This window comes from Candoia aspera, chromosome 13 (assembly GCF_035149785.1).
Source record: "Candoia aspera isolate rCanAsp1 chromosome 13, rCanAsp1.hap2, whole genome shotgun sequence".
NCBI classification, from domain to species: domain Eukaryota; kingdom Metazoa; phylum Chordata; class Lepidosauria; order Squamata; family Boidae; genus Candoia; species Candoia aspera.
This window is the reverse complement of record NC_086165.1, coordinates 11,297,723-11,319,782: the sequence shown is the minus strand read 5'-3', so window position 1 is coordinate 11,319,782 and position 22,060 is coordinate 11,297,723. Positions and strand designations below refer to the sequence as shown.

Sequence of the window (22,060 nt, the reverse complement as noted above, 5' to 3'; positions counted from 1 at the left end):
TTCAGAATACAAGGAACTGCCTTACTGTGACTAGGTGCACTCAATACATCAAGCCATCATTTGTTTCAGCCCATGATACTGGTTCATACATTTTATGACATAGGCCATGGTTACCACCCACAATGGCTGAGTCTGCATATCATGTTAAGCCATATATAAACAAGCCCTATGATACTGTATGTTGTGCAAATCCAATCACTGGGTTTGGCTATGTCATCAGTCCCCTCTAGTAATAAACAGCATTTCCCCTCTAGTTCCTAAGCTATATCTAAAAAATAGGAGGTTTTCTTGATGGACTGTGGTCTTTATGAATTCTAGGATTCTACAACTCTAGGATTCTACATATTCTACAAAGAATATGATCATATACTAAGAAGCAAACTAAATACCTAGCTAGGATCTCTTGCCTAATTTTTATTTATTTTATGTATTATTTATTATACTTCTATGTTGTCCAATATGAGCAGTTCACTTGGCAGATCGCAAAATTATAAGAACATTAAAGTGAAAAGAAGGAAAACATAAATACGGTAACATGCAGTTCATCAATAGTGCAAAAAGGATTGATTGACTTCCAGAACTTATATGGCTGCCCATCTCATACAACAAGCAATAAAAACAAGATCAGAACAGAACTACCCTTCCCCCCAGGTGCCAGACCAAGAACCTTCCAGCTCAACCACCATCCTAGTCCATTGCTTGTGGGAAGAGCCAGGTCTCCATGGCCTTCCAGAAGGTTGTTATTGTTATTAACTGACCCCTGCCCATGGAGAAGGCATGATCAAAATCAGAAGAAAAGTTCTGAGGGAGGGGCTTCTGTCTCCATAAAGGAACTCCCCCATTCTCTCTATGGCTCTAACTATCAACTGCAGCTTTAAGACTGGGGTAGAGGAGCCTTCTGGGGGCAATGGGACCTTGCAGCAAAGTCTGGGCAACCTAAATTTCTGCTAAAACAAAGCAAAAAAAAAAAGAGCACACAATTACATTACTCTCTAATTTTACTTGGCAAATTAAAGACTTTTTAAAATTGAGTTACAATTCAGTGATACCACCCTGTCTCTTCTTTCAGACATAATTTAAAAGATGAAGTACTATACAATGTTGACAGTGGGGATTTTTTTTGGATGGGGGGTGGGTGGGCAAGGCTGGCCTTGTAATATCCACAAATAATTGATCACTCCCAGCTGTATCCACAGTCTTATTCCCACAGCACATAATGAATTCTTTAAAATATTGAGTTTTCAATGTTTCTTTATTACTCCTGGCGTTCTTAAAAATAAAACAAAAGCACTCTTCTCAAAGCACAAACGCTTAACATATACTGAAGGCCAGTGTGACCGAATGACTGTATGATTTACATGGCCATAAAGACATGGCACACGGTGGTTTCTCTGAGCACCAACGTGCCAAAAGCCCACCCCCACCCCTTAGCTATATTTGAAGTGCTTCTTGTGCTTAAATAATGAACTTCTGACAGACATACAACCCTTACACTTTCTCAGGCTTGTATATATGGGAGATATACCAGGGCAGTCACTCATGCTCTGGTTATCTCCCACATAGACTACTGTAATGCGCTCTACATGGGACTACCCTTGAAGAGTATCTGGAAGCTACAGCTGGTCCAGAACACAGCCACGCGGGTAAATTCTTGGTGCCCCAAGGGTGGCACATGTAACACCTTTACTGCGCGAGCTGCACTGGGTTCCAGTTTGCTTCTGGGTCCAATTCAAGGTGTTGGTTATCACCTTTAAAGCTCTACATGGCATGGGGCCAGGCTACCTGAGGGACTGTCTCACCTCCATCACATCGACCCATCCCACCCAGGCATGCAGAGAGAGCATGCTACGGATCCCATCTGTTAGCAAGTTCCATCTGGTGGGGTCACAGAAGTGTGCCTTCTCTGCAGCAGCTCCTGCCCTTTGGAACATTCTCCCCCTAGAGTTGAGACAGGCCCCCTCGCTCTTGGACTTCCACAAAAATTTAAAAACCTGGTTTTGTCATCATGCCTGGGGCAGGAAGGAAAACTGTTCCTCTTGGGGATGGCTAGCTCCCTAGAATTGCCCTGTTTTGCTTACGGGTTGAGAGACAACTCTGCCATCTGGATTTTATTACATTTTAGTATATTTATATTTTATATTTTATCATCTATTTATATTATATTACCATATAGTATTTATCACACTGTGGTTAATTGATTTTTTACTGTAAACCGCCCAGAGTCCCTCCTTGAGGGGGAGATGGGCAGTGATAAATTTGACAAACAAACAAACATGCCCAGGAAAGAATGCCATTTTCAGAAACACAGGATTATACTCATATATCCTGGTAAAAGAAAAGATGGTCACCTGCCTGCTCCTTGCTGTAACACCATCCACACAGTCTTGCCCCTTGCTGACAGTCACAGGTGGGATGGAAAGTGGTCTTAAACCTGGTATTTGGGTGGCAGCATCCAAGAGCCTTTCCCCATACACATTGAGCAGCTCGCCTAACTGCTTCCAGGTTACGCTATCAATGGGCAATCTCCTTACGTCCTCCGTGGAATTACAGTACAGTATTGAGGCTAAAGCATCTTTCTTGGAGAAGACTCACAATGACAGTTATGTCACAACGGCGTTAAGGAGAGATGATAGAAAACTGACAGAAACAGGGTTCACATATTACACTATACCACCCATTAGCTATTTTTTCTGATAAAATCACAATGGCCACTTTTATATATAAGACTAAGCTCTAAACCATGGTTTGTAAGCCACAATGATTAAGTTCACCCATAGTGTAAAGCAAAAACAAACAACCCCCCTCGGTGTTATATCTGAACCAAGCCAATGACAGGTCATCCTAGATATTGTCAAGGACTCAAAGAGAAAGAGTTGCAGGGAAACTATGTTCAATGGCCATCTCATGTCTTCTGTTTTGCCTTAAGTCAAACTTCCTCAGCCAGATATGCTAGGCCTCCCATTATTCCCAGGTATGCTGGCAAGGGGGATGCTGCCTTAAATTATAATAGTAGGAAATATCAAAACATTTAAAGAAAAAAGTAAATGTAAAAATTTTATCATGGATCTTTCAACAAACCTTCCTTCTTGACATTTACCCAAACAGACAATGGCTTGACATTTGACGAAGCACAGCACTTGTATTGTCCAGCAAACTGGTCAGAGGCAATGATGAATTCAAGGATGCGTCCCCCAACCAGGGTCTTGTGCCTGAAGTCTTTGATTTCTTCTATTGGTTGATTTCTGACAAACCAGCGAATTGTGTTATTTGCGCTAGGATATACTGGACAACCTAGAAAACCAAGGGCACTTTTAGCCATTTTTTCAGAACTTCTAAAACTTGCCTACAGATTTACACAGTTCAGTTATTCTTAGGTGCACCGGCCCAAAATTGATGAGGGAGTCTCCAAACTAGCTACAACATTTCATAGTCCCACATAGGTTCTTTTCAGAGCTAAAAGTACAAGAAAAGTGGAAACCTCTATAGCCTCACGACACCCCCAGCATTATTTCATTCCATTTCCTTCACAAACCATCAGACCTCCCTTCCCTAATGCTGGGGAGTGGTGTGGGGAGAGAAAGCAGTGTCAGAAAGAGAAACAAGGATGCAGCAGAGGAAGGATGGATATCTCCACGTGCTTTTGACTGTTTCTTTAGCCCTGTCCACCCTGGCATTCCCAGCTGATTATTTCTAAGAACACAGCTCTGAGAAGGTTTCCTTGCCTCTGCTTTGAGCAACAACATGGAAGCTGTCTGTCTGTCTGTCTGTCTCTCTCTCTCAAATAAGATATGCTGCTTCTCATCGGTACAAATCCCAAAGCAGTGAATAAAGCCAATGATGCAAGGTGAAAACACTCCAATAATGACAGTATATGAAATAACAGGGTTTCTTATGACACCAATAATTTCAACAGAGGTGCACCATTTTGGATCAGAAGCTGGGAGACGCATGAGCACCTGCATTGATTTCCAGGGATTCATATTCTTTTGGAGGCAAGGATTGTTTTAACAGCAGTGGACTGGGAACCAAAACTAACCAGAATTAAGAAGAACTCCCCTTTTCTCTTTCTTTGTGCTGTCCCCTTTTTATTCCACCCTCCTCTTCCCCCCCGCTTTCCCCTCTTCTTGCTGTGCAGCTCTTTGGCCATAAGTCACCTTGCTCTTGAGATATTCAATGCTATATTTCTATGCAGTTGAGTTCCTTGGCTGCCATTTTTAGAGCATCATATAACCAGAGATGATCCAGTTTGGTGTAGTGGTGAAGGCACCAGGCTAGAAAGCAGGAGACCGTGAGTTCTAGTCCTGCCTTGGGCACAAAGCCAGCTGGGTGACCCTGGGCCAGTTGCATGCCCTCAGGCCTAGAAAGGAGGCAGTGGCAAATCACTTCCGAAAAACTCACCAAGAAAACTGCAAGGACTTGTCCAGGCAGTCTCCGAGAATCGGACATGATTGAACGGAAAAAGAAAAAAAACCCTGAGATACAGGCACTCCTGAAGCATAGTAGATATGATATGAATGGAACAAGAATTACCCATCCGGGCCCCTACCATTGTTTCAGGGCAGAGTTAACCTTTGGGACCATACCTATTCGTAATGTATCGCCAACTGCCACAGTAACATTGGTGCCAATTCCAGATGCCATGAGAACACGTTTTCTTTTACTACTGCTAGAGGATCCATTGTGTGGTTTCTGGAATCTTCGTCCTAGAATAATAGGGGAAATTACAGCCTAGGGTTTCCCAGACATCACGCCCAAGGGGAGGCTGCTCAGGTTTGAAGGATACTTGGGTCTGCTATTCTGAGGATGCTGGAGAAGCCCCAACTGCAGGCAGGGGAACGGCCTTGGCTGCTGTTTCCTACCCTCCCATATATTCATTCTGTGGAAATCTGCTTTCAGCAGACAGGTGTGTAACTGGAGCGTCACTGCATAAATCAGCAGGGAAAAGAGGGGAAAATGATGGACCTAATCACTGGCATGGAGGTCAAAGCAGAAATGCTGCTCAGGAAGAGCAGTGGGGCCCTTCCCATAGGCTGTCCAAGGATACCACTGCCCCAGCTTGGTACTTGCCAGCCAATTGAAGAACAGTTGCTGCCGTAGCACGTCCCACAGCGTTGGTGGCCACACAAGTGTAAATTCCAGCATCTTTGCCCGAAACATTGCCCAGGAATAAGGAGGAGCTGTTAACTATTGGAAAAGCAGAATTTCTTGGGGAGCTCTTGTTTTTGAACCACAGGACCTCCGGTTGGGGAATACCTGGGCATCAAATGCAAAACATATTTAAAGGTTAATGTTTAGCCAAAGCATTCCAACCGAACATCTTCCCCCTATTTTCAGATTTGAATTACACCACATCATCAACTTCTCATGTGATTTGGGATCAAACTGTAACCATGTACCTCTTGATAACCAAATATGCCTAGCAGCTTTCAAAGCCGGAAACAAAGATCTCAGTTTATATACAGTACCTAGGCCCTAATACCTGCCAAGATTTCAAAAGTGTTACGTGCTTGCTTTCCAAGTGAACCCAGAGAGGAAAATAATCATAATAAATCTCATTCCAGAAAAATACAGATGCTAAGATAAAAGCCCAAGGATGTAGTTGAAAATTTGGCAGGTTAAAGCCTCCATTCTCATAGGGTAACTGAAATTTGGCCAAAGAAATTCTAGGGGTTTTAGCCTGCCATAAAAACTTTCTCAATCACCTATCTATCTAAATTAACATTGGCATCTCTCTTAAGATATATATTAATCTTAATTATTCATTTTTATAGCATTAATTTTATTGCTAAGAATAGGAAATTTGACCATGAAATTAAATCCACTGAAATTACATCTATACATTTAGACCTATTTGATTCAATGTACTGTAATAAATTTTGGGGAAGATATAAAGTCAGGTGTTTACAATTGTAAATCCTAATCTCCTACAATAATCTAATGGCAACAGAATAGACTTATTCCAATTAGACACATAGCCAGAATAGACACCATATTGCCATATAACGTCAACAAGCTTTTAGAGAGACTTAAATAATTATCAAAGATAGCCAAGGTATCGTTAATCAATTGATTAAAGACAATTCATATTTAATGTCAAATGCCACCATACCTTTAATATCTTGAGACTATCTAATAGAAGAAGCCAATAGTTAGAAAACCAGATTGAAAATCAGAGGTGACAAATGGCATCCTTGTTGAGTGTTATGATGTAATTTGAAGGATTGAGAGACAAATTGAAAAACTTTACACCTCCAGCTAATCAGAAATTCTATAATTATAACAATTAGGTTTGGTCACTGCAGTTTTATATATTTGCATCTTAACAAAAACTCAATATACATAATTTCTCAGATAACCTGAAAAAATGTGGTACACTGAAAGCATTATTAGACTAAACCAAGCTAGTATCTTATAGAGGAAGGTCATTTTTAATTTTTTTTCATTCCAAGCTCCAGTTATATACAAGATGAAAATATACTAAATTTATTAAAATATTAAAATGTTTCCCCAAAGCCCACTTTTTAAGAAATATGTATGAATATCATCAATCAATATATAAAATAAGCAAATACAAAATAACTTTTTTTAAACCACATGTTTTCCCCAAATAGCAATAGGAAGCCCAGAGGAAATCTTCTGCAGGTCAATCTCTTGATGAGAAAGTACTTTTTTCTCCTTGAGACTTGATGCTCCTTCCAATTCTGTGATTCAAGGTACTGTATATTCACACAATACTCCTTTTTTTGTCTCAATACAGTGATGTTTATTTTATATAATATTATTGGAACTTATTGCAATATTCTATTATTTAGAAAGCTTAAAGTATTGACGCGGTGGCGCTGTGGGTTAAACCGCTGAGCTGTCGATCGGAAGGTCGGCGGTTCGAAACCGCGCGGCGGGGTGAGCTCCCGTTGCTCGTCCCAGCTTCTGCACACCAAGCAGTTCGAAAACATGCAAATGTGAGTAGATTAATTGGTACCGCTTCGGCGGGAAGGTAACGGCGTTCCGTGAGTCATGCTGGCCACATGACCCGGAAGTGTCCTATGGACAACGCCGGCTCCAAGGCTTTGAAACGGAGATGAGCACCGCCCCCTAGAGTCGGACACGACTGGACTTTACGTCAAGGGAAACCTTTACCTTACCTTACCTAAAGTATTGAAAATAGAGGAAGTAAACATTCTATCAATGCCAGTTACAGTTTAGGATGTCAATATTACAAGCATAAAATTATTCAGCTTTTTATCCAAAATTAAGTATAACATTACAAAGAGAACCATTGCACAGTATTGGTTATATGATAATGGTTTCAATCTTAAACTAATTATTTAATATTAAAATCTCCATTGTGTTGTTACTTTGTATGTATGTATGTACATATGTATATAATACAACATACTTAGCAGGTCAGTTACAACCTTTGCAACCCCATGTGAACCATGTGTTAACTTGGTTAGCATTAAGTTGGTGTGTTTTTGTGGTTAGCATGTTATGAAAACCTAGCCCACTGAGTGAGTTTATGGTTCAAAGTACAATACAAATTCAGAAAACAGGCTAATCCAGTAGCCACTAATCATGCTATATGAATGATGAGGAGCCTGTGAGTATGCAAGTTCCTCAACAAATAGTACCTTTTAAATACTGGAATAACGAGGATCATAAATGATGAATTACACATGTAAAACATTTTGGTTGTAAACTTTGCATCTGACTTGCTTATAGATAAGGTGAACCTAACATATCCTTTGGATTACCTGTAGCTGTACCACCTCAGGTGCATTGAGGGAGGTCTTCCAGGCAGAGGGAAAATATTGGCTCTAAATGGAACCCAGGCCTCACTGAATCTTGTGAATCCCAAATACAGTTAATTTGGCTCCAAATCCTTTCTTATCCACATTTCTTTCAAACAGCCCAGCCAGTGGTGATCAATCTAATTATGATCTGAAGCAGCCTCCTGTTACTAATTATACTTAGTAATTATAATAAATCCATATCAGGGTCACATTGCAGAAGCCAGCAGTAACTGTAAGCTGCAGAATTATCAAGCCTGGGCTGGCATGGCCTTAAAAAGCCTTCCAAGTTCTGCTCAGCAGCAATGTAATTTGGATGCATTTTGTTCTGCTGTTTGGATGCAAACAAAGTCTCTTTCTCCCACATGGGAGGGTTAGTGCCTTCTTCTAAGCAGCAACTCCACCTCCAAAAGCAAATGCCTGGAGCTTCTCTGACTTCAACAACACAAACGTTTTAGCCTCCTTTACGAGTTGCCTTCGGTCTGCTAAGCTATTTCTTTCAAGCCAGTCCAGTAAGACAGCAGATCTAGCAGTAACAGCAGAGTATGGTCATTTCCGGAAACACTTTCTGAGCCATCTGTTTAAAAATCTCTGTTAGCTATGATCTAAATGGAAATCTGACTCAAAACATTATTCCAGTGATAATGGCCCAATTCACGCATTGTGATAAGATATGGTTTGCTTAAATCTGTCATGTATTGAATGAACCACAATTGGCTGAGTTCACACAAGACAAGCTGTTTAAAGTCAGATCACTTTATAGCTTAATGTACTGTGTGAATCCAGCTAATGTCTTGCTCATCAGGTATTCCCTTACCAGAGGGATACCTACCTTGTATTTAGGATAAGAATAATTATTCATTTAATTCAAGAAAGGCTGACTTGTAGCATCTCTCCAGGCTCCTGGCTTGAGGTATATGGTTTTCCCTGCTATCAGATTCTTTTTATCAGGCGATGTTGGCAATTAACCTGGGACGTTTGGCAATGCATACAGATTGCTGCTTCTCCATATGAAGCCTAACCATTAAGCCAAGCTGAACACACTTGTTTCACAGACCATTTTGCCAAATTGCTTCACGGGCAATTTCTTCACTATGTGTAATGATCCTTGAGAGAGGCAGTTTAGCATCTCAGTCAGAAGCTCTGCACTTTCCTGTCCACACCTCCTGTTTTCCCTTCGGCATCACGTAAACCAGAGTGAATTTTTGGAGCCAGGTGGTTTTATGGAAAATAAAAGTGGCCATCAGAAAGCCATCAAAAAGGAAATTGTTCTGCAGGGGTTCCAGAGAACTTAGGTAGTTAATATGTCCTGCTCAGTTGTATGGATTGTTTAAGGAAAAGGAAAAAGGAGGAAACAACTGTTTGAGAGGACAAGTGATTAGACAGGAAAGATGCCAGAGAAACAGCTTAACCCACACTTCAAAAAGAACTCTTGAAATTAGGAAGAGTTTTTGTTTCAGCCCAGAACTCCTTTGGGGAAGGAAAGAGAAAAAGAGGACAATCAGCAGCAAGGTAGATAGGCACACTTACAGTGGCAATGGGACAGCTTGGCATGGAGACAATCTATCTATGTGGTTGCTAAGCGTTGACACCAACTTGATGGGACATAACCAATCAATGGAACCAAATATCTTATAGATCCCCATTCCCATGCAAACTCAGTCATCCCTTAAGATCCTTTTTCAAGATGCTCTTCTGAGAGGACTCCACAATCACACGTGGGAAAGGTAGGAGTGTTAACAGTTTCTAACTTTACAACTTCCAATGTAAACTGCAGCTCCTGCATAGATAATAGGGTTACACACCAGCTTCAAGACATTCAGCCTTGTTTTAGTGTGAAGCACTTTTTCTTTATTGCTGAGTAACGTGTCCTCCATGTGTGTTTGTGCACACGCCCCAGTAGTTTGTGTGAGACAGAAAATCGTGTGTGAAAATGTAAAATGTATTGATCCTCCATTTGTATAAGTCCCATTGCAGAGTCAAAGAGAACACTTCCAAAATTCTTTCAATTCTATTCCTCTATCAGTTCACAATTTTAAAAGGATTCATGCAAAAAGCCTTGTAAATTATTTACTGTCTGCAATGCTTTATAATTCCAACATTTATAATTATATTTTATATTTTTTTCCAGTAACATACTCATTTTCTGTTTGAATAATTGCATATAAATGTGTTCTGTTCTGCAATTCAAGAAACGCTTTTTGGATGACCTCATGTCAAAATGAGACCTGAAAACACCCTGGGCTAGATTAAACCTCTCACATGGCTAAGATTATAAAGGTGTTATAATTATGTAGCATATGCATTCTACATATGACAAATCACAAACTGGTCAGGAGGAATGTACCTCGTAAAAAAGCTACATGGAAGTAAAACTCGATTGAAAGAGGCCCTGTCAACCATAAAACATTTTGATTCTGTGGAAGAGAAGGCTGCTGCCTTCTTCCCTTCCCATTTCAGCCTTTCCCCCAACACAGCAGAGTTGCTAATAAAGCTGCAACCCTGAAACAGGTGTGGGAGGAGATGGCAGGAGAATGGAGGAGATGTGTGTTTTGGGAGCTCTGAAGCCATGAGCAAACAGTGCAGCAGCCAAACAAAAGAAGGCATTTTTCCTTTAAAGGGAGTGGATGGTCCAGAGGAAAAAGAAGTATAGAGGCACAGCAAGGCAACGCACAATGTGGAAAGGTACAAGTACTCTACATGCTGGCCAGTAACAGAGGAAAAAAAGCAGAAGAAATCCCAGAGAGAGGAATTAAGGCAGAACAGGATTTGAAGTAGAAAACATTGCTATAAAATATTTCACTTTTATATCTTTTTTTTCCCTTCAAAATAAAACTTCTCCCCAACCTTTATAGGGAGATATAAAAAACCACCTATCCAGAGTCCATTGCTTTTGTGGCTCTTTGGAGTCTGGGTCAATCTAATTTGGTACAGTTTAAAGAAGAACCTGTGGTGGATTCCATGCACACACACAGAGTAGGTGGTAAGACGAAGACAGTCAGAAATTGTAATTGGCTCAAGGTCTCAGCAGTATTTAAATCCAAATCCTCTAATCTACTACCTCCAGAACCTGAACTTCAGCTTCCACACTTCCATAGCTGAAGTCCAATATATTGGGACTGAACCTTATTGGAGAAATCTGGTTGAACCTTCTCAAAAAAATGAGGAACATTAAGAGAAACCTTGAAGTGGTACAAAACAGATTAAAAGGTCTAAATCAGCCCTGGTCAGGTAGAACACAGTGGATCAAAAGAAGAAATAACAAATTAGAGTTACAAAGGAAGGTATCTTGATGGACGATGTTCTAAGAATTTAGGAAAATGAAAGGGGAGAACTGGAAAAGGTTCAGGATGAACAGGTAACTACTAATGCATATTAATGCAGTCATCTCCTTTCACCAGTAGATGGTGGACTATGCATGTTACAACATGGATATGATATCTATCTACCACACACACACACACACACACACACAAACAGATAATACAGACATGAACATGCTTTGGAAATTTGGAAGAAGCACTTTGGATCTTGAGCAAGTGCAAGCACAGCACCTTTCTGCTATTCATTATGGCAGCCCCTCTTTTTTTCAGGCATCCATGAGAGCTTGAAAAAAGATGCCGTTGCATTACAGAGTCAGTTCATTAAAGTTAATGTGGCTTTCAAAGCACCCACACTATTTTTCCCCAGATTCTTGCAGAAACCTCAAAAAGAGGGGCTGCTTTAACAAAGAGCGGAAAGATGTTACGCCTGCACAAGGTCCAAACCACTTACTCCAAATTATTCTGAAAGCACAGATAGCCCTAATATCTATCTCAGTTTTTACTTATTATCTAGTTTAGTTATATTAATGCAAATTTTAGGATCCCTTATTTAAAAAAAGCATGCAGTACTGGAATTATAAATTACATGTGTAGCATAGTTATAAAATAAAAGCAACTGGCTGTTAAGTAGAGGGAACAGCTACCTTTCCTTAACAAAAACCTCCTAATATTGACTGCCATCTGTGTGTCTCCTACATTTCAAAGGGATTATAGAAATAGCATTTTTAAAAAAGTTTCCTGCTGCAGCACAACCACAGACAAACCAAAAGAAGCACTTGCTCCCAGATAAGCATGCACAGGATGGCAGTCATGTTCCATAAACTTAACAATGAAATTTCATTAGAGGCTTAGTTGTCTTGAACGTCTGTGTTTTATTAGGAAGTTTTCAACTTCACAGAAACAAACAAAAACATTATGGATGATCAACTTGTGCATTTCAAAATGTATCCTATGCCATTGCTGGTACCAAAGTATTCAGCTGGAAAAAGCATATTTGTTTAGTAAGTTCATGAAACCAGATGCAAAGGGTAACTAGGAAGAAGACAGAAGTTTCACTGCTTTCTCCTTCTACTCAGTGTGATTTTGCTCATGAGTACTGGGGAATAGGTTGAGATGACTGTGAAAGTGTGCATGCGTGCACCAAAACTTCTTTTGCATGGGAATGGGTGTACATGCATGCATTGCCCCAACTCCAACTGGGCAATCTATGTGAATGAAAACATTGCCCACCCACGCCCTATGGCTCAGGATAGCTTCTATCCCAGAATTATTTATTTATTTATTTATTTATTTATTATCCCGCCTTTATTGTTTTTATAAATAACTCCAGGTGGCAAACATACCTAACACTCCTTCCTCCTCCTCATTTCCCCACAACAACAACCCCGTGAGGTCAGTTGGGGTGAGAGAGAGTGACTGGCCCAAGGTCACCAACGACTCTGGGCAGTTTACAAGTGAATTAAGACAATAGAAGAATTAAAATATCATTAAAACAGATTCATTATAAAAATATAAATATACATAAAACTCTAAAATATGAAATATAAAATCCCAGATGGTGAAACCACAGTCTTGATCAAATTTCCTAGGACTGCATCGAAGTGCCAACCACCCCCATGACAGACTATCCCCCTCCCATCCCAAGCAAGGTGGCACAGCCAAGTCTTGACCCCCTTTTAGAAGGCCGAAAGAGTGGGGGCCTGTCTTACATCTGGGGGTAACTCATTCCAGAGGGTGGGGGCCAAGGCAGAGAAGGCCCTCTTCCTGGGCCCCACCAATCAACAATCTCTCATAGACGGGGTCTGTAACATGCCCTCTCTGCCTGACCAGGTGGGATGGGCCGATGTGATGGGGGTGAGGCGGTCCCTCAGGTAACCTGGATCTATGCCATGTAGGGCTTTTAAAGGTGATAACCAACACCTTGAATTGGACCCGGAAGCAAACTGGCACCTAGTGCAGCTCGCGCAGCAAAGGTGTTATATACGCCGTCTTTGGGGCTCCTAAAACTGCTTGCGTGGCTGCATTCTGAACCAGCTGTAGCTTCCTTACTTGCACTCTGGCCCTGCCAACCTTTGGGGAGGATAACCTGCCAACCTGAGGAAGGGAAGTCAAAGAGTTGTGCAGCTGAATTTCTTAGAAACAAAGCAGTGGGCTGTAAGGTCAAAACTGTGAAAATTGTCCACAGCTCTGGGGACTGTTATACACTTGGCCACAGATGTTCTCATGAAAGAACCCCTTGGAACAGCCTGGATGTATGTGAACACATGCCAGGGCAGGAGGGATGATGTGAATGGAAGGGAAAAGGTACACGTTACACAAGTAGAAGAGGCATCATAAAATTGCATGTTCTGCAATTCATTTCTCTAGCCTTTGGCACATTGTTTTGACTTCCCTGTGCCTCCCAAGAGGTATGATGGACTTGTCAGTGCTGGTCTGGTATGGGAAGTGATACATGGAAAAGGAGGTTTAGGCATTACCTTTGACTGGACATTCCAGAAGAATGTTTGCACCTGTTCTTGCTAGGACTGTACCTCCAACAGAGACAGATAGATTCTTAAGCTCAAAACTGGCAATTTTTTTTTCAGAAGACAATATAGCAGGAGCTTCTGCAAAGGAGAATAAATGGGGAGAGAAACCCTGAGAAATTAGTCCGAGATTTCTGCCTTCTTGTCAGACCCACTGACAGACCCTCAGGATGGAATTATGCAGTGTCAGACATTTACCTGAACAGGGCTGCCAATAGTTTATTTTTGCTTATTTTCACCAGCTGCATTTTTTCCTTCTCAAATTATGGTAACTACTGGACCTCAGAAAGGAATGTTTAGAGACCTTTGGGGGAAAATATTCTATGCAAAGCCCCTCACATTTCATTTAATATGAAAATGAATGTTGAAAAAAACTCCTGGAGAAGTGACTTCCCCTACTTGTCCTTTTACTGGTATTTATTATTCCTCTACTCTAGGTTAGGTATTTAACAGAAAATAAAAACACAAAACAAATTCAAATCATAGAACAGAGGCCAGGAGGAACTATGTCTTACTGAAAGGTGATTCAGAATCAATTTTTTTTTAATCCGTCCAATTGTGTCCGATTCTTGGCGACAGCCTGGACGAGTCCCTGCAGTTTTCTTGGCAAGTTTTTTCAGAAGTGGTTTGCCATTGCCTCCTTCCTAGGGCTGAGAGAGAGGGACTGGCCCAAGGTCACCGAGCCGGCTTTGTGCCTAAGGCGGGACTAGAACTCTCATACCACGCCTGATTGGCTTTTGGGCTGAGAGAGAGGGACTGGCCCAAGGTCACCCAGCCAGCTTTGTGCCCACGGTGGGACTAGAACTCACGGTCTCCTGGTTTCTAGCCTGGTGCCTTAACCACTACACACCAAACTGGCTCTCTTCATGATCAATAAATAATTGCAGATAGTAGCACTAAGTATTACCTGCGTAGAACAGTGCAGAACTCTCCATGTCGGAAACCAACTCATTGCCTACTGTGCAACAATACACCCCCATTTCTTTTCCAGTAGGGTTCAAAATTTGGACTTGGCCATTGGCTTCCAAAATCACTCTGCAAAAATGTTTAAGGGTAAGATTTTAATAAACAGCAGCGAACATTGCTCTTCAAAAACTATAAGAAGAGCCATAATGAATAGTCCATTCAGTCTCCACACCACTATCACAATTGTCCTGGATTATCAGGAAAAATGCACAAGCCAACACCTGGACTTGGTTATGCAGCTTGCTCCTCAAACAAAATGTATACTAATTGTGTTCATTTAGGAAAAGCGTGCATGAGAAACAGTATACTGGGGGGAAATGTGCAGATGTGCACACAAAGCATGATTCCACGTGTCTTACTTGTTGCTTTGATGTTGGGTGTCCTCCAGCCTTACTGCAAGTTTTAAATATTCATTGAGCCACCTTGCCAGCCCTTCAGAAGTCAGCTCTGCACCAGAAGACCCTAACTCTGCCTAAATCTAGTCTTTTGCCCTTTTATTTTGGCAGATTGTTTATCTGCTTTCTTGGTTTTAAATTGGTTAATTCAATGTGTGCATGTAGTCTATCCTGGCTGAAGGGTTCAGGCTTTTGCACAATTTCAAGGTCAAGTATTACCCTATAGCTACTCTTCTGAATTAAAAAGGGAAAGTCAATTTTGATTTCTGGTGGCTACATGGGCTTCTCTATGTTCTGTTGTTGTTTTAGCAAGAATGCTGAAATGGCTTGTCAGCGGCTTCTTTGAAGATGCTTCTTTGATTTCCTATACTATGCTATTGTTGTTGTTGTTGTTTATTCGTTCAGTCGCTTCCGACTCTTCGTGACTTCATGGACCAGCCCACGCCAGAGCTTCCTGTCGGTTGTCAACACCCCCAGCTCCCCCAGGGACGAGTCCGTCACCTCTAGAATATCATCCATCCATCTTGCCCTTGGTCGGCCCCTCTTCCTTTTGCCTTCCACTCTCCCTAGCATCAGCATCTTCTCCAGGGTGTCCTGTCTTCTCATTATGTGGCCAAAGTATTTCAGTTTTGCCTTTAATATCATTCCCTCAAGTGAGCAGTCTGGCTTTATTTCCTGGAGGATGGACTGGTTGGATCTTCTTGCAGTCCAAGGCACTCTCAGAATTTTCCTCCAACACCACAGTTCAAAAGCATCGATCTATACTATGCTATACTACTGGAATTTTCTGGTGATTCTCCCATCCAAGTACTAGCCAGGCTTGGCCATGCTTAACCTTTTGAAATCAGCCAATGTCAGCTAGATGCTCCCATATGTAAACAAAGGATTCACAGCAGTGAGTGCTAAATAAACAGTATGTCAAATTAATCAATCCAACAACAATTGGGAATGAGCTTCCAAATGGGACACAGAGATACTTGCTTGAAAGATTGATGTGGCTTATTTAGTATGTTCATCAGTGCTCAAGTGTAAAGATAAGCCCTTAGTATTTTCATGTACCTTCTTAAATATACCCTTATGCCTTTTAAACCAGCGAGAATACACTACATGCCACATATTTGCAGATCAACAATTACTGGAAACATCTATGAATGCTATGATAAAGTCAAGCTGACCTGTTTAATATTCAGTGCCAAAATATTGGTCTCTGATTTATAAGCGGGCCGTGGGTGGTGCTCAGTTGAAATGTGGGTTTAATGGGATGGCTAAAAGAAAGCCAGATAGAGAAAAGGGAAAGAGATTTTCATAATAAGAGAAGTAAAGGGAAGATCAATATGCCAGTAATTAAGCATTCTGAACAAGACAAAATGGATCCAAGAGTTTAAGATGGGTCCTAAAATCGTTTAAAAGACCTTGAAGCCTAATGGCAAAATGCTCTGTCTACAATTTAAGAAGAAGGATTTTCACAAAGATACTGTTATCTGTCTGTAACATAATCACATGTTATGTGATATAACAAAAGTCATTCAGGGGAATGCAGAATTGCTGAAATATTTCATTTTACTTACTTCTCAAAAGGCTTTAATGGTACTCCATCTTTGGTCCAAGTATATGTAAGATTGCTAAATCCAGCAGTTTCACAAAGCAAATTTATTGTGCTGACATTCTTGGTTAAAAAAAATGTACCCCCAATTTGCAGAGTTACAGTTTCATTTGAATAAACCTTTGGCCCTTCTTTGGGCCTGACAATAATTGCACCTTTTGAGTTTCTCACTACTGGGTTGCCTACAGTTTTTGTGCTGAGATTATCAGTCACTCTTTGGGATTTGTCAAGTTTCCTGGCAGAGAATTTCTCATTTTCTGACTCCTTTTGCTTGTTAGGAACAGACTGTGATGGTTTCACTAACTCAGCAATCAACTGATATACAAATTGGGAAGCCAAATCATTGCTAATTTCTCCAGCCTCAATAAGATGGCTCATGTTTTTTATCAGCTCTTCAAAATGGATTGTATCCATACTGTAAGCATTAGGTAAAACAACTCCTTTGAGTTGCTTGGTTGTGAAGTCACGAGAGCTGTATCCTTCTGCCGAAGTTCTCCTCTGAGTTTTAAGATGTTCTAAGAAAGGCTGGTCATTCACTTGTCCATCACGCAGATACTGTTGACTTTTCTGGCTCCACAACTGCCACATCTGGCTTATTTGGTGCCATTTTGCTCCAAAGCTGTCAGCCTCATTGTGCTCTGTATTGTCACTCTCAACTGCATCTTTCCCACTGGTGGTAGGTTCCATTAACCTGTTGCTAGTGCCAATGAGCTTAAGAACAAAGACCTCCTGGGCAGATCCTGCAACACACTTATACACTCCAATATCTGAAGCTTCAAGACTATTGATCTTGAGAGATCCTGATTTGGTGACACCAAGCCGTTTAGAAATCTGGAGTGGCTGCCCATCCTTCTCCCATTGGATAAGTGTCTTCTGGAATCGTCGAACAGGGCACTTGATGATAACAGATGTTTTGGGAAATAGATAAGCTCGGCTCCCAACAGTGAAATTAATGCGTTTCTCTTGCCTTGTCTGAATATAGACTTTGTGGATACCAAGTATCTGTGGCTTGTCAAAAAGTTTGGGTTTCTTTTCTTCTTTTATATCTGAAATTGCAAAGGTATACTTTCATCATGGCTTTTCATTTTCACTGTATCATTTATTCTTCTTTAAATGCTGGAAACTCAGTTTACCTAGAAGTGTTTCAGATCAATATTTATCTGGATGGAATCTAGAGAGTTGAATTTGGGACACTAATATTCTAATCTCAAAATTGTTGTTGGGAAGGTCAACCAGACTTTGAAGCAAGCAATGCATCAGTGAGGCAGTGATTTAGAATGTTAGCTAGAAAGAATCCCGATATGCTAACCTTCTACAGGCAAAAGAGAGAGGGAAGGTTATACACAGGAACATGATGAAACATGCATTCTCTCAATCTGCATTCTGAAATGAGTCTAATATTTTCACTACAGCACTGCAGCACCTTTTTAAAAACAGCATTTTTTCTTTGTGAAAATAAGTATACCACGATCAAGTGTTCTAGACCAGCCTTAGTTTTTTACATATATGGGTGGAGAACACTCAGTTGTGAACTGCACTCTAGAACCAGAGATTGAACCATCCAGTGATAGCTGAAACATGATTCTGCTCATTGTCTACCTTGGCTGTAGGGCAATGTTTAATATAAACCATCTAGAAACTGATCTTAGATGACAGTTTCTTTAGGCCTCCTTCCCTTTTCAAAACATGTTTCTGAACCATCAGAATCAACATCCTTTTTTGTTCATTTGTTTCTTTGGACTATGTTCCTTCATAACATATATTACAACAGAACTTGACAACATTTCTTTAAAATCACTCTCCACCAAACAATCTGCTTACTGGACACACTGCTGTACAAATATCCATAATTAAATAAATTCAGATATATATGCAGCTCAAAATATCTTATGAAATACTGGATTACGAACATTCCTTTCAGTCCATGGAGTTTCATTTAAAGTATTTTTTGTACCTCAGTATCTTGGCATGTTAACCGGGCAATAAAATCCCAAAAAGAAGTTTCATATTATGAACAAATCAATAATTACTTCAACTGCTATTTTGTGGGATGAAATGTTTTTAATACAAGGTTGAGGAATGAAGCTAAGCCCCCAGAAAAAATCATTAAAACCAAATAAATGCTTCCATTGGGACTCTATGTTTGCTGTCAAACTAATATTGCAACATATTCTTAGTGTCAATGTTCAGATTTTCAAACAATTGATAGCAAACGGTTACCCTGAGTCTTGAACCAAACCTCATATCTGATAAATAGCTCAGAGGAAATTCTGTCTTACCATTCAGATGTTACAAATTGCCATATAGTCAAACCTGTTCAAAATCTGCATGCATTATACAAACACACACAGAGACACAGGGTTTTCCCAGCCAAATAGACAGCTTCTACATTACAGTCCACGCTGAGGCCCAAACGGACAACAGATATGCTTCTTATTTTCATATGCAGGGATTTGAAATATAAAGGGTGCATGAATAATGCATGTGGTGTGAGAGATAAGCCAAGAGTCAGCAGTTCTCAGGACAGAGATGTCGGTTATATCAACAACCACTCGGCTTCAAGGTCATGAAGCACAGGGCAAAGAGTGTGTTGAAAGGGTGGCAAGGTGGGAAGAAGCAATGGCTTTAAACAAACAGGGTTACAAGAAGGAATGGCACCCTCATGCTGAGAGAAGGCAATCAACCATTGCCTTCTCTCAGCTGTAGTTGTATTTTGTTATGTGTCTGAGAGCCAAGTTCAAGACTAGAAGCCAACTTAAGTTACATGAAGTCAGGGAACTGAAATTTACTGTTGATCCTGATATGTATCATTCAGGCACTAGACTCAGTCAAAAACATAAGACAGATCTTGTTGCATCAGACCAATTGCTCCCAACAGTAGCCTCTGTGGAGGTTATGAAGGAGTCTCAGAAGAATAACCTGACTTCCCACTTGAGCAATGGCTTTGTTTGTATTACTGTCATCTGGATTTTATATTGTATTTAGGCTCAGTATTATATTTGTATTTATATTTATTTATGGTATTCTAATGCTTTTACCTTTGTTGCAAACTGCCCAAAGTCCCCCCTTTGGGGGGAGATGGGTGGTGGTTAAATTTAATAAATAAATATAAATAAATAAATAATCTTCCTGGGCTGAGGACATGGCTCATCATCCTCAGATTCTGGTTTCTTGTTCTTCAACTGTGCAATCAGACATGGGATCTTTAAGAAGGGCAGTCAGCTTCTATGGGGATAGAGAAACTTGACAGTGAGGCTGTGCCCACCTTTACATTATGGCTTCAGATGACTCTAGTCCTGCTGAGGTAATTATCTTTGTACCACTCACCAGCTAAGTTCACTGGAGGCTATCCAAGGTCCTGATTGATCCTCAAGAGAATCCACAGTGATTATATTAGTGTGAACTGACCTGGTCTAACGTGATTTGTCATACTTCGATTAACTTCATCAGCCTTTAACTGATGTACTAGACTTACTTTAACTTCAATTTGCCAACAGCCTATTTTTCTGCTGGTTTCAAAGTGGGGATTGAGAACATGTCTTCTGATTGGCTAAATTAATTATTATGGGATTTACTACAGGGTTGACTGCCAAATGCTGATTGCTACTGCATCTTTGCAGTCAAATACTGTGACATATTGACTCTGATGGCAATATCATTATTTAATCTGTTCCTAGAGCACACTTTATATTCATGCATTCAGAATAGCAGGACTCTTTAGATGACACAGCAATGGGAATTTTAAAGGCCAATCAGAATTGTTAGAGATCTTGGCAAGGCACATGTAGAGAAGATGATAAGGGGTGAAGATGATAAGGGGCAAAGAACAAAGCAGAAAAAGCTCATGTAGACTAACAAGCATATTAGGAAAAGTGAGTCTGAACGGTCAAAGGAAAAGCAGAGCAAGTAGCAGAAAGAATGTTGACCAGGTTTCATGTACACAGGACATTCTAGCCCTTCCCTTGGCCAAGTTACATGTGTTGTGCAAAACTAAAAGGTATCTTATACTGTAAATCTAATGCAGTAATACTGCCAAGTTGAAGCATCCTTCTACGTCCTCAATCATGGAATCTTCAAATGTGCCATTTCCCCCAAAATAGCCCTGAGAAAGTGTGGACAAGCTTTTTCATCTGATTTTATTGAGGAAGATAGGGAACTGACACCTTCCTCTGAACTATAATTTTTAGAGCAGAAGAGTTGGACAAAATAAAAGTAGTGATATGTATTTCTTGAAATAAAAAAATCAAAATGCAAGAATCCACAAATCAAGATGGTCTCCATCCAAGAATTCTTTTTAAAGAAAAGGGGGAAAAAACCCTAAAATGTGAAATTGCTGACCTAAAGAACCCATATGATTTGTCACTTGAGTTACCCTTTCATATCACAGGATTAGAATGTAGCTAAAAAGTGCCAGTGTTTAAAGGCAATCCAGAGGGAATCTGGGCAATTACAGGGGGCTTAGCTTAATGTCTGTTTCAAATACTTTTTGCTAAAAGCACTACAAAAGATTAAAAATTATCACACATGCAGATGAACAATAGTTGCTGTGGAAAAATCCACAACGAAAAGTCTTCAATCGTTTCAAATAACTGCAGGTAGGGGTGTTCTGGTGGAGACTACATATTTAGGACTCCCCTACCATTGCTTTTCTTTTCTTTTTTCTTTTTTTCAGAAATTAATGGCACTTTGCAATCATGGGATAATAGGATATGCCATGGATTCTTAATGGGAAGGTCTGGCATGTGAGTTACATCTTGGGATAAATGGAAGGTTTTTAAAGCTCGGGTGCATGGGGACATTTCCCTCTCACAGGCGTGGTGAAAGAGCATCACTTACTTTTACAGGCATTCCTGTGGCAAGGCCTTACAAGTGGGGATGCTGGAAAGCTGCTACACAGGGATCTGTTCAATGCCAGATGCTGGCCTCTGGCAGTGAGCTTCTGGCAGGTGGCTTTCCTTCTTTGTGTGCCAGCCCCACAGCTTACAGAGCACTGCAAAAGGAAGGATGTAGTCAAAGTGTGCCAACTTTAAATAACAATGAGGTATACCCCACCTCATTCTCAAAGGGTTACTTTACTCTTTCATTAGATTGCCTCAGAGGGCACTGGATCAGGAAGAAGGGGGAAGGGGGAAGGGGGAAGAGGGAAGAGAAGAGAAGAGAAGAGAAGAGAAGAGAAGAGAGAAAACAGGCATAAATAAATTATTTAAAAACACTCTTATTTTAAGCTACACACCCTAGACCATTGTCCCACCACCAGCTGAGGAGGGCAGTCTATTTTTGCACAGGCTCTGGAGCTGGGCAGTCCAGGTTCAGGGCACTTCTCATTACTGAGTTTCAGAAAGCTTCCATCTATCAACAACTGCTGGCAGGTCACCTTGCGATTCTGGATGCCTCCACCACAAGTCTGGGAGCACTAAGAAGAAGAAAGGGGCCCATAAAAATCATAGGGATTGACACACTG

The 22,060-nt window shown here is 40.6% G+C and overlaps 1 protein-coding gene across 1 annotated transcript in view; it reads right to left on the bottom strand.

The window, feature by feature from the left end:
* ADAMTSL3 (ADAMTS like 3) overlaps positions 1-22,060 on the bottom strand; it is a 205,551-nt gene that overhangs the window by 4,502 nt on the left and 178,989 nt on the right. The window contains exons 18-25 of the mRNA XM_063313955.1: positions 21,833-22,012; positions 21,436-21,589; positions 16,565-17,645; positions 14,543-14,670; positions 13,588-13,716; positions 5,068-5,253; positions 4,584-4,703; positions 3,079-3,291 (exon numbers count right to left, since the gene is read on the bottom strand). Coding sequence (XP_063170025.1) covers positions 3,079-3,291; positions 4,584-4,703; positions 5,068-5,253; positions 13,588-13,716; positions 14,543-14,670; positions 16,565-17,645; positions 21,436-21,589; positions 21,833-22,012 — 2,191 coding nt within the window. The remainder of the gene's footprint in view (positions 1-3,078; positions 3,292-4,583; positions 4,704-5,067; positions 5,254-13,587; positions 13,717-14,542; positions 14,671-16,564; positions 17,646-21,435; positions 21,590-21,832; positions 22,013-22,060) is intronic.